This window comes from Hesperophylax consimilis, chromosome 30 (assembly GCF_061612785.1).
Source record: "Hesperophylax consimilis isolate HC1 chromosome 30, BYU_Hcon_1.0, whole genome shotgun sequence".
In the NCBI taxonomy this organism is placed as follows: Eukaryota; Metazoa; Arthropoda; class Insecta; order Trichoptera; family Limnephilidae; genus Hesperophylax; species Hesperophylax consimilis.
Genome location: NC_142865.1, coordinates 18,487,054 through 18,499,664, shown reverse-complemented (window position 1 = coordinate 18,499,664; position 12,611 = coordinate 18,487,054). Strand labels below are relative to the sequence as shown.

The 12,611-nt window shown below is 35.6% G+C and overlaps 1 protein-coding gene across 1 annotated transcript in view; it reads left to right on the top strand.

Annotated features, from left to right (window-relative positions):
• The window catches only part of LOC149409723 (rho-related protein racG-like), a 41,732-nt gene that overhangs the window by 3,608 nt on the left and 25,513 nt on the right, over positions 1-12,611 (top strand). The window contains exons 2-3 of the mRNA XM_089649548.1: positions 158-258; positions 2,050-2,220. Of these exons, the coding sequence (XP_089505674.1) occupies positions 158-258; positions 2,050-2,220 (272 nt within the window). The remainder of the gene's footprint in view (positions 1-157; positions 259-2,049; positions 2,221-12,611) is intronic.

Here is a 12,611-nt window from a genome sequence, read left to right as displayed (position 1 = left end):
ATTCCCCAAGATGAAATAGGCCTTGAGGGAAATTATTTTTTTTAGTGCCTGTTAAATAAGTTCTTGAAGAAACTTTGATCATTATTATTTATGAAAATTATTTGAGGGATTAACTGGCAAGAGAATTGACATTGACCATTATTTTTGTTTTCCTTAGATGGCAACCAGAGATGTAAATCTCTTGATTGTGGGAGATGTAGGCGTCGGGAAAAGTTCGCTTTTGTTCTTTCTTCCTTTCTCTCGGGAGCTTTATAATATGTAAGTGATAACAATATGTAATTAATAGTAACATATAGAGATATGGCAAGTTTATGGTTGACTGTCACCGAGCCACGAGCGGTGAAGCCAATGAAAGTTCTGCGTTTGGTGAGCGCTAATACAGTTTATGGTTGACTGTCACCGAGCCACGACCAAACTGCACGGACTATCAGAGCGGTGAAGCCAATGAAAGTTCTGCGTTTGGTGAGCGCTAATACAGTTTATGGTTGACTGTCACCGAGCCACGACCAAACTTCACGGACTATCAGAGCGGTGAAGCCATTGAAAGTTCTGCGTTTGGTGAGCGCTAATACAGTTTATGGTTGACTGTCACCGAGCCACGACCAAACTGCACGGACTATCAGAGCGGTGAAGCCAATGGAAGTTCTGCGTTTGGTGAGCGCTAATATAATTAACAATAGATTTCAGCTGCAGTTGTATGGGTGAACGATGTTGGCGACATGCGTTGTGCTAGGATCTCCCTTGTCACTGTTATAATATTAGCACAGACTCGTTTAAAATCACATGATATTATAATTGTATAATGTGTGAAGCTGAAAGTAATTTTCAGAATTAATTAAGTACCCAGTTAAGATTAACCCAATTAGATTAAGAATTAACTTCACTACTTTGTTTTATTAGAATAAATGTTTATATTTCATAAATAACATCAGCTTCTTTTTACTTATTCCTACCTCTTGCATTATTTAAATATATATAGAATTGGAACTCCACAAATAGATTTATCTCAATTAATTTATAAAGTAAGGAAAATTATTTATTCCCCGCTTCTCAGTATGTTCACCAGAACTAACACGTTTAAATAAGCTAGTATCAGTCGAGTTATCATTAAAAAAATACTATTCAATGTGGAGAAAATATTTCAAATTACCCCCACAGAATAGATAATCTATTGTCACAATTAATTTCTCAGTAAATCGGTTTAACCGGTAATAAATCATTTTAGACATCATAAAAATTAATAATTAAATATGATCATTTATATAAGTCGTTTCAACGTGGCCTAACCACAGTTTTAAAAGTGCCTTGAACGCAGAAACAGCTGTCACGATTATTAAAAAAAAATGCTTGCAGAACTGATGATATACATACATCAAAATAAAGTAATACGGAATTTTATATCTTAAAAAAGCCTACAGAAAAGTCGGCAATGGTATATATCTATCTCCTAAGGATAACCCCCCAGTAACGCCGGGTACACGTCAGCTAGTCCTGCATATTTGTAACTATTGTGATCCCACAAACAGTTCTTTAGGGATTTATTCAATACTTCGCGTATTACAAGAGTGATTTCGATGGTCGACCTAACTAGGAGCTGGCTAAAAGAGATCTGCAAACACCTTGTTAGTCTGGAAGCAGCCTAACTGACCCTAGCGACTACTGGCTACTAGCTGCCATCTTACGGACTTCCAAGCAAGCTCTTTGAACTGCCCTTTATGAGTGCATCTGTGAAGCTCATAGCTAACTCACTTCCAAACAGTTACTTACATATCTTTCTTATACGCGTTTATTTATTTGTTTTGTCCAAATATTTTGCGTTCAAAGACTTCTAATTTTCTTTCTTTAGCTAGGCAACTTGTCTAACAATAGTAGTTAAATATTGCTCATTATCTTGGGTTAGGAAACATGTCTCACAACCGTAGAAAACTATTGCTATTATTTTGTGTTAGGCAACATGTCTCACAACCTTAGATAGCTATTGCTATTATTTTAGTTCATGTCGTATTGTTTTTAATAAATAGATTTATTTTACATCTCGCTTTCTTTCAGTTTTGGATGGCCGGACTACGCGGGTCAAATGAAAGTGGATGGAGTTACGGTGGCCATTGGTTGTTTGGAAATAACTACGAAAAGTATTCTGATGCGATCTAATCCCAATGCTTTCGTATACCAATCACACCCCCCAAAAGATGTGGCCATAATTTGCTTCAACCTCATGTGGTAAGATTGTTGTTTTCAAGTAAGATCATCGATCAATGATAAGCTGTGAAGTAAAAAACTACCCACCAAGTAATTTCATAACAAACCTGCATTTGAATTAGCTCGTTGGTCGAATTGTGGTGTTTAAATTTTTTATCCCAATAGGTGAAATAAATAAAACTTAATTTTTTAATAAGTACATCTTTTTGAATTTCGGTTTTATTTTCTTGAATTATTGAATAAATAAATGATGCAATGCAGTGGAAATTAACCCAATTCCCGACATCCGATCGACAGATATAGTCGTTGTCAATGACAATGTATTCTATCAACTGTTGGTGGCACTCACGCACACACAGGCATTTCTCAGAAATTGGATGAAGAAGTTAGATTTTTCAATTAGAGGAAATTTCTAATTTAAAAAAAATATATAAATTAATTTTCTTACTTTTTTGACGGTAAGGTTGATTTCATCCTTCCAGTTTAGGTTTTTGTATATTATTATTCCTAAGTATTTATTTTAATTTTAAAATTTTCAATGTGGAGCAGTTGATTGTGCAGTTCTTTTTGCTATGTTTTTTTAAATTATCATGTATAATTAGGTCAAAATTTAGAGGAATATCATTTGAATATTGAAGACAATATTAGTGATTTCTAAGATTTTCGTTTAGAAATCACTAATATTGTCGTCAATATTTAAATATTATAATTTGAGGTTTTACTCAATAAAGTTATTCCGAAAAATAAATATTCATTCTAGACTTGCAGAAAAAGTCAACAGATGTCGCACATTAAAAATAAAAAATAAGATAGGTTTATCTAAAAGACGCTGTCTGGATTGCATTTAGTTCGGGTTGAATCTTGCGATCATACATAAAGATAGTTGCCAATAAAAATGTGCGGTGAAAAAATGAAGACAATGTTAGTGGTTCTTATTCGAAGTATGATACAGTTAAAAGTGACCGAGGGGAATAGGGTCCCATTAGCGCAGTTGGTAGAGCACTGTCCCGGAAAGACAAGGGTCCTGGGATCGAGTCCCAGATGTGACCGTTTCCTTTTCTGATTTTTCTGTTTCAGATTTTCGTTTAGAAATCACTAATATTGTCTTCAATATTTAAATATTATAATTTGAGGTTTTACTCAATAAAGTTATTCCGAAAAAAAAAAAAAAAAAAAAAAATGAATATCATTTGATTTTATTGCAAATGGTATAACATGAGTTTTTTGCTATTTAGAGATAGTAAGTTTATGTCAAATCAGTATTTAAGAGTATTTATGTCTTCTGTTGCTTTTAGGTTTACTAATTCCCATGTATTGTCACTTTCAATGATTACTGTATCGTCCGCATAGGAGGTTATACTACCATGAAGTGATTGAGAAAATATCCCGTTTATGTATAAGATGAATAATATTGGACCCAGTACTGTACCTTGTGGGATTCCATAATCAGAAGTATCTTCATCGCTATATACATTGTTTATTTTGATAATTTGAGGGCGATTTTTTAAGTAGCTTTTTCTCCAATTTGCTGCATTCTTTTTGATATTAGCACATTTTTTGGGTATCTTTTGGCATTTATTTTTACGTAATTTTAATTTCATTGATTGACTGTTGGTTGATGATCTGGCGTGTTAATAACACAGACCATCAGGAAATATTTTATTTCCATATGAAAATAAATTGATTTTTTTTATTTTTTTTTTTATTTTTTTTTTTATTTTTTTTATTTTTTATTAATGACAATTATAATTACAAAGTTAAGTATATTATTCGCAGTCCTCCTCACTAGGTATTCCTGTTCCGAGGCGGACTGTAGGTTTTTGTATAGGTGTAGATCGTGATTTCCTTGTTAATATCTACAAAAAAATTTAAAAAATTGTCTTCACATTTGTTCAGTTCATAATTTTATTGATTTCCTCATCTTCGTGTTAACTTAGCCATAATTTGATGTTGTTTTTAAATTTTTGTGTCTCCGTTGTGTTTTTGAGTTCAATTGGCAGGGCATTATATAGTTTTGTAGCATGGAAATGATGATTTTTCTGGCCAAAAGACGTATTTAATTTTGGGATGTTCAAAAGTTTTGAGGATTTCTTCCTTGTAATATAGTTGTGTTGGTCAGCAGAATACTCATATTTTTCTATAAATTTGATTAGAGCATTTTTTGAGTAAAGTTTTATTATACTGAACATTTTAAAATTTTTAAAAATGTCTTTTGATGGAGTTCTTATGGGTACTTTAAGGATTATTTTTATTATTGCTTTTTGTGTTTTAATAAGCTGCTTCATGTGGATGTTTGAGGCAGATCCCCATCCAATAATCCTATATTCTATGCGTGATTGACAGAGAGCATAGTATACCTTATATAAATCATTTATACTTAGTATATTGCGTATATTTCTAAAGTAGTATATAAGCTTTGTGAGTTTCTTTGTAATACTATTTATGTGGGAGTCCCATTGAAGATTTTCATCAATTTCAATGCCGAGATATTTTATACTTCTAGAGTGTATTATGGTGGGGCAGTGGCATGATTGCGTTTCGTTTTTTCCTTGACAATCATGTAATTTGAGAGCATAATCCTCAGCTGGTTGTCCTCTAGCCGTTATAGAAAACGTTAAATATTTAGTTTTGTTAACATTAATGTGAGTGAGTTTTGCATAAGCCATTTTTGCAGAAGGATAAGCCCGTTTTCAGCTTGTTTGACGGTGGTTATCCAATCACTTTCATTAAATAAAATGACAGTGTCGTCGGCAAAACTAATGATTTTTCCGTTAGTGTGTAAGTTGCAGATATCATTTATATATATCAGAAATAATAAAGGTCCTAGGACACTTCCTTGCGGTACACCGTAATTGATTGGGAGAGGTTTACTTTTACACTTATCAATTTTAACACACTGTGAACGTTCTGACATGTAACTTATCAGTAGATTTAGAGTTGTGTTTGACATCCCAATTGTTTTAAGTTTCTTGAAAAGGATTTTATGGTCTATCGTGTCAAAGGCCTTTTGCAGGTCTATAAAAATTGCCAAAGATTTATTTCCCTGGTCTAAGCTTTTTGTGATCGTATTTATGATATCGTCTACGGCGTTGGCAGTACTCAAGTTTTTTTCTAAAACCGTACTGAGATTTCGATATTAGGTTATTATCTTCTAGGTACATCATAAGTTGTTTTTTTCGTACTTTTTCCAATATTTTAGAAAAGGTACTGAGAAGGCTTATTGGTCGATAGTTATTGATATCATTTTTACATCCTTGTTTATAAATAGGTATAACAGTAGCTTCTTTAAGGGATGTGGGAAATACGCTTTTAGCTATAGATAGATTGGTAAGGTGTGTCAGCGGGAAGGTAATTTCTTCACTGAGATGTTTTATTGCATTGGTTGAGATTACATCATCCCCTGATGACACATTTGGTTTTAGGGAAGTAATTATGTTTTTGATTTCGTCAGCGGTTATTTGTTTGAAATTAAGTTCTCTTTCCAGATTTCGAGCTTCATTTGGTTTGTCTGCATCATTTTTAACACGTAGTGTAATTTGTTTGGCTAATTTTGATCCAACATTTGTAAAAAAATCATTAACATGATCAAGAATTTTGTCAGGGTTTTCGGCATATAGAGTGGGAACCTTGTTTATGTTCAGTTCATCGATTTTTGATGTATTACTGGTGGATTTAGAATTCGTGAGTTCATTTATGATTTGCCACATTTTTCTGGGATTATCGTTACATGCTTCTATTTTATTTTTATAATAGGACTCTTTTGTGGTGTTTATGATGTTTTTGCAGATGTTTCTATATCTTTTATAGTATCGTAGCTTGTGTATATCATAAGGATTTTGTTTAAGTTTTTTATGTAATTCGTCTCTTTTTCGTATGCAGTTTATAATATTCTGTGAGATCCAAGGCTTTATGTGTATATTCTTGTGTGAAATTTTCTTCGTAGTTTTTTTGGTATTGGACACTATGTTATGTTGGATTATATCAATGAAGCTATTCCACGCATTCTTTGTGTTGTCAATATTTTGAATTTTTTCCCATTCAGTACTTTGCAAATTATGCTTAACGGCATTCCAGTTTGTTTCTGTTTTTTCAATTATCGACGGTCTATTTTGAATTTTCCTTGCTTTGTTTTGGTTTATTGCTAGGATTATTGTAAAATGATCAGTTATTGTTGATTCGTATATGACAGATTGCGTATGTTTTTTAGTTTTACTCATTATATGGTCAATGCAGGTTTTGGAATTTTCAACTTTTCGAGTGGGTTCATTTATAAGACTTTTTAGACCATGAGAGGCTAATGTCTGCAGATATTCATTTTTTTGGGGGTGACCGTTATCGAGAATATTTATATTTAGATCTCCAATAAGAAAAACATTTTTATTTTCTTTTTCTAGAGAGAGTACCTCATCCAAGGAATTAATAAAAGGATCCAAATTGTAAGATGAAGGTGATCGATAGATTGCTAGTATAGTAGATTCATTTCCAATTTTAATTTTTAGACAATTGGCATTTATTATTGTGGTTTCCTTCACTTCAGCTTTTATTTCATTTTTTGCGTAGACATCATTTTGTTTATTACTAATTAAGGTTGAGTAGGTAGTATATCCAGCAATCTCCATAGGTGAAGATTTCTCATTAATCCAACATTCAGTGAGAATTATGATGTCAAAGCGAAGTCCGATAGATTTTAGTAGAATTTGCAATTCATCGAAATTTTTATTTATGCTTCTTATATTTGTATGGAGAATTTTGAAGTAATTATTTATTTATTTATTTATTAACGCCGATTATAGCGGCTTTTACAAGAGAATAACAATTGTTTTACTTATTATAAATACAGAATATACATAGATAAAAAAATATAAATATAAAATACATAAAAGAGAACAATAGAAATAGTTATTATAAATACAATACAACAATATGTATATATAAATATATAAACAATTAATTTACAATTAATCCCGGATAAACTTTTTTTTTTTTTTTTTTTATATTTACTCCACACAGGAGGCCCTGAAGAAAATAATTTCCCTCAGGGCCTATGTCATCTTTGGGGATGCTGTGTGGAAGGTCTTTTTGAGGAGAGGAAGGAGTGAACATGGGTCTTGAAGAGTCCCATGTTGTAGGAGGGAGGAAACACAGAGGCCGGCAGTTCGTTCCACAGCCGAGCTGTTGAACTTAAGAACGAATCGTAGAAGCGACCCGTTCTCATGTGACAAGTGTCAACTGTGTACAAATGTTGGGCGCGCGTTTGGCGTGTATCCCGACTACGCACCGGTGCCGAAGGGATCAATGACGCTAGTTCCTCAGAGCATCTTCCATTGTAATACCGATAGAACAAGGACAGCATACCTACCTGACGCCTGTGCTCTAAAGATTGCAGTCCGTTTGTTAAGATTGGGGAATCTATCAAACGGACCGCCCGTTTCTGCACAGAGTCAAGGGTTTTTTTCAGGTATTTTGGGGCTCCAGACCAGAGATGGCTGCCAAATTCGACAGTAGGGCGCACTTGCGATTTGTACAGGGTGAGCAGTTGTGTACTATTAAAGTATCTGCGGGCCCTGTACAGTACGCCCAGCTTCTGACAGGCCAACTTTACTCTGGCTTCGATGGAGCCCCCGTACCTGAGCTGGTCACTTATAGTTACACCAAGCATATCAATGGAAGGCCTGTTCGGAAGGTTGCTTCCGTTGAAGGAGACTAGATTATCATTTGGATCCCTTTTAGACGTAATCAGACAGGATTGGGTCTTTGAAACATTAAATTCGACGAGATTATTTTTACCCCAGGAGGAAATCCTCTCGAGATAACCGTCCATTCTCTGCTTCAAAGCCTTCCGAGCCGTTGGAGTTTGTGTGCCCTTTGGGGGCTTGTCAAACAAAAAGCTATCATGAACTGTACTGTCATCCGCGTAACAATGAATCGGTGCACATGTCAAAAGGTCATTGATGTGCAACAAAAACAAAGTCGGAGACAGAACCGATCCCTGTGGGACGCCAGCATTTATGGAGTGCGAGGAAGAGGTGAAACCGTCAGCAACCGCCTGAATCGACCTATCCCTTAAAAAATCAGCAATCCACGTACACAGGGATGCGGGAAGTCCGTAAGAATGCAATTTGTTGACAAGTCCTCGGTGCCAGACCCGGTCAAAGGCCTTGGATATGTCTAGTGCGACCGTTTGGGTCTCACCGTGACGTTCCAGGCAACGCCCCCAAACATGCGTCACATACGCGAGAAGATCACCGCACGAGCGGTTCCGCCGGAATCCGTATTGACGGTCATTGATAATTTTGTTCTTCTCGAGGTATGTGAGCAGTTTGTCGTTGATCACACGTTCCATCACTTTGGACAGAACTGATGTGATCGCTATGGGGCGGTAGTTGGCCGGGTTGGAGCGGTCACCTTTCTTGGGAATAGGGTGAATTACCGCTTTTTTCCAACCAGAGGGCACAGTGCCACACTTCAGGGACATTTTGAAGAGCTTTGTCAAAACTGTAACTAATACTTTAAAACTGTATTTGGTTATAGTCAATCAGAGAAGCGCTGACATACAGTTTTAATTAAGTGGTGTTTGTATGAGGATAAGCTAGCAATGTTTATAGATTCATCCAAAACATATTTATTACCAAGTACATGTAGGCGATTCATTATGGAATTGAGTTCAGCGTTAGATCCTGTATTGTTGCAATGATAGGGTAATTTGAAACGAACTGATCGACTAGGTACACGGAAACATATTAGCGAAAGAAGTTCAGGGGAGTTCAACAGGTTGGTAACGATTTTAAATAAATAAAATAGGTCAAAACAAATTCTTCTTTCTTTTAATGTATCGAGTCCCAATAATTGTAACAGAGAGGGGTAATTAATGTTTTCGATGAATATTCCCAATTTAAAAATAATATAACGTAAAAATTTATGTTGGACTCGCTCAAGGGAATTCTCATGTACACTGTAGTAAGGACTCCAAATGGTGGTGTTAAATTCTAGTTGGCTTCTAACAAGTGAAGTGTAAAGTAATTTGACAGTTTTTAAATTTTTAAAATCTTTTGAAATCCGTAAGACAAATCCTAACATTTGCATTGCTTTACTGGTTATATTATTAATATGTTTAATGAATGTTAATTTAGTGTCAAGGGTTATACCAAGGTCTCTTATTTCATCAACAGATAATAAGGAGTGATTATTGAGAAAGTAGGTGAACAACAATGGGTTTTTTTTTCTGTGGAATCTCATAAGTTGACATTTTTTTACATTAAGTGTTAATTTGTTTTTAAGACACCAATCGTTAAAGCTATTAATATTAGATTGAAGTGTTAGACAGTCCTCGATATTGTCAATAATTCTATATATCTTCATATCATCAGCGAACATTAGAATGAAAACACGGGTGAATATGTTTGTTACGTCGTTAATGAATAAATTAAAAAGTATAGAAACTTATGAAAACATGAGAAATCTGCTATTCAATTTAATAACTAAAATATGGACACTGGAAAAAAATACCAGAGGAATGGCAAATAAGCATAATATGCCCAATTCACAAGAAAGGTGACAAATTAAAATGCGAAAATCATAGAGGAATATCACTTCTATGCACAGCATATAAAATCTACACCATGATACTGAAACAAAGAATTGATAAATATGCAGAAAACCTACTGGGAGAGTATCAGGCAGGCTTCCGCACCGGTAGATCCACAACAGACCAACTGTTCACCGTCAGACAGATCTTGGCAAAGTGCTGGGAATTTGACATAGACATACACCAACTATTCATTGATTTCAAGCAAGCATATGATAGCATAGATCGGGAGTGTCTATATGACATACTACTACAATTCCAGATTCCACCTAAATTGGTTAGGCTCATAAAAGCCACAATGTCAGACTCAAGATGTCAGGTCAAAATAGACGGAGAATTGTCGGAAGAATTTACAGTATCACAGGGACTTAAACAGGGGGACAGTCTGGCTCCCACTCTCTTCAACATTGTGCTCGAACATGTAATACGAAAAACACTAATAGACACTGGCTCCAATATTTGTTTCAAGAGCAGTCAAGTTGTCGGATATGCGGATGACATCAACATTGTCGGAAGATCAATTTCAGCCATTAAGGAGGTCTTCGACCCTTTAGAAACAGCGGCGCGGGAAGTAGGACTGCGAGTTAATGTTGACAAAACAAAAATGATGGTACAGAGCAGGAACCCCTCACACAGAAGAAGAAGTAGTGCACTATTTAAAGACAACTACTCATATGAAGTGGTCGACCAATTCACCTACCTGGGCTCCAGCCTGACAGAGAACAATGAGGAACCAGCAGAAATCAGAAGGAGAATCACAGCAGCCAACAAAACATACTTCTCTTTGCTGCCAGTGTTTAAGTCACGTAGTGTCCACAGAAAAACCAAAATAACCATATATAAGACCATTGTAAGAACTGTATTGGCATATGGATGTGAGGCGCTGACACTGACGGTAAAGATGGCTGAAATGCTGGATACTTTTGAAAGAAAGGTGCTGAGAAGAATATGTGGACCCGTGAAAGAGGGCGAACAGTGGCGTATCCGGCACAATATAGAATTGTACGATATATATAAGGCCCCTAGCATCTCTGCACACATGAGACTCCTCAGGCTGAGATGGGCTGGGCATGTACAGAGAATGCCGGATACACGCGTCCCAAAAAGAATTCTGACTGGTCACCCAGGTGGAAAGAGAAAAGTGGGAAGACCCAGACTGAGGTGGGAAGATGAGGTAAGAGGGGATGCAGCACAGCTTCTCCAGGTGACAAACTGGAAGTCAGCCGCTGAGGACAGGAGGAGTTGGAGGCGACTGTTGCAGGAGGCCAAAGCTCGATATGGGCTGTAGCGCCATCGAAGAAGAAGAAGTCTCTCTGATTACGGAAAGATGTGCTCAGCTTTTGGGTTTGTCAATTAAAAAACATCGTATTTCACTGAACGGTTTAGGAAATTCTTGTCATGGAAAAACAAAATGTTTTATAAAACCTCGAAATAAAAAAGGGCCTATTCTTCAATGTCAAACTGTCGTGATTACAGAAATCACTTCTAATCATCCGTCATATGATTTACCATCGAGTGGAACGTCACAATTTAAAAATTTAAAATTAGCTGATGAATCATATTACAAGTCGGGCAAAATAGACCTTTTGTTAGGAGCTGACGTATACTTGGATATATTTAATAGTGGCCATGAAATAATTCACGGCTCTCCATGTGCTGTAAACAGTGTATTCGGTTACATTATAATGGGGAAGATGGAAAATTCGTCATTTCAAACGCCTTCGTCTTTATTTGTTGAAACAAATTCGTTAAGCAATACTCTTAGAAAATTTTGGGAAATTGAAGAAACACCTTCAATTGTGACGAGTAATCCGGACGACGAATTAGCCGAAACAATGTACGCTTCGAATCACTATCGAGAATGTGATGGTAGATATGTTGTACCATTATTAACAAAATCTGAAATTATGCCTTCTCAAAATTCCTTAAAACTTGCGGAATCGCGATTGAACAAACTAGAAATTCGTTTTAAAAGGGATCCCATGTTAGCAATTAATTATGGAAATTTTATACAAGAATATGAGGGTCTGGGACACATGACACGGGTACCTCGGAATTTAGATGCATTCTATTTACCTCATCATTGTGTTTTGAATCCTGACAGTAAAACTACAAAACTACGTGTGGTTTTTTGATGGGTCGGCAAAAACCCAACCAAATAACTTATCTCTAAATGACTTATTATTGAACGGTCCAAAATTGCAAACTGAAATTCCACGTATGATTTTAAATTTTCGTTTTCATAAGTATGTATTTACAGCTGATATTTGTAAGATGTATAGGCAAATATTAATTATTCCATCTCAGCGTAAATTCCAAAATATTTTGTGGAGAGAATCTCAGAATGAACCGGTTATTGATTTCGAGTTACAAACTGTAACGTACGGGTTGTCTAGTTCACCATTCTTAGCCATTCGTACCCTTCGCCAGCTAGCACAAGATGAAGGATCAAAGTATCCTGACGCTGCCAAGGTTCTATGCGATGATTTTTATGTAGATGATTTGGTAACAGGGACAGAAACGATTAGCACAGCCCTCAGACTAAAACAAGATATCATTGGATTGTTAAATCTTGGGAAATTAGAACTTAGTAAATGGCAATCTAATACACCGTCACTTTTGGATCACGTTTCGCAAGAGCACCAGCAAGATGGTCATTCTTTTGATAACGCCGGAACTGATCAAATTGTTAAAATATTAGGCATTCAGTGGAGTCCAACGACTGATAATTTTACCTACAAGGTCGATCTACCTTCAAATAAGATATGCACAAAAAGAACAATTTTATCAACGGTAGCTCGTTTATTCGACCCACTTGGGATCATCA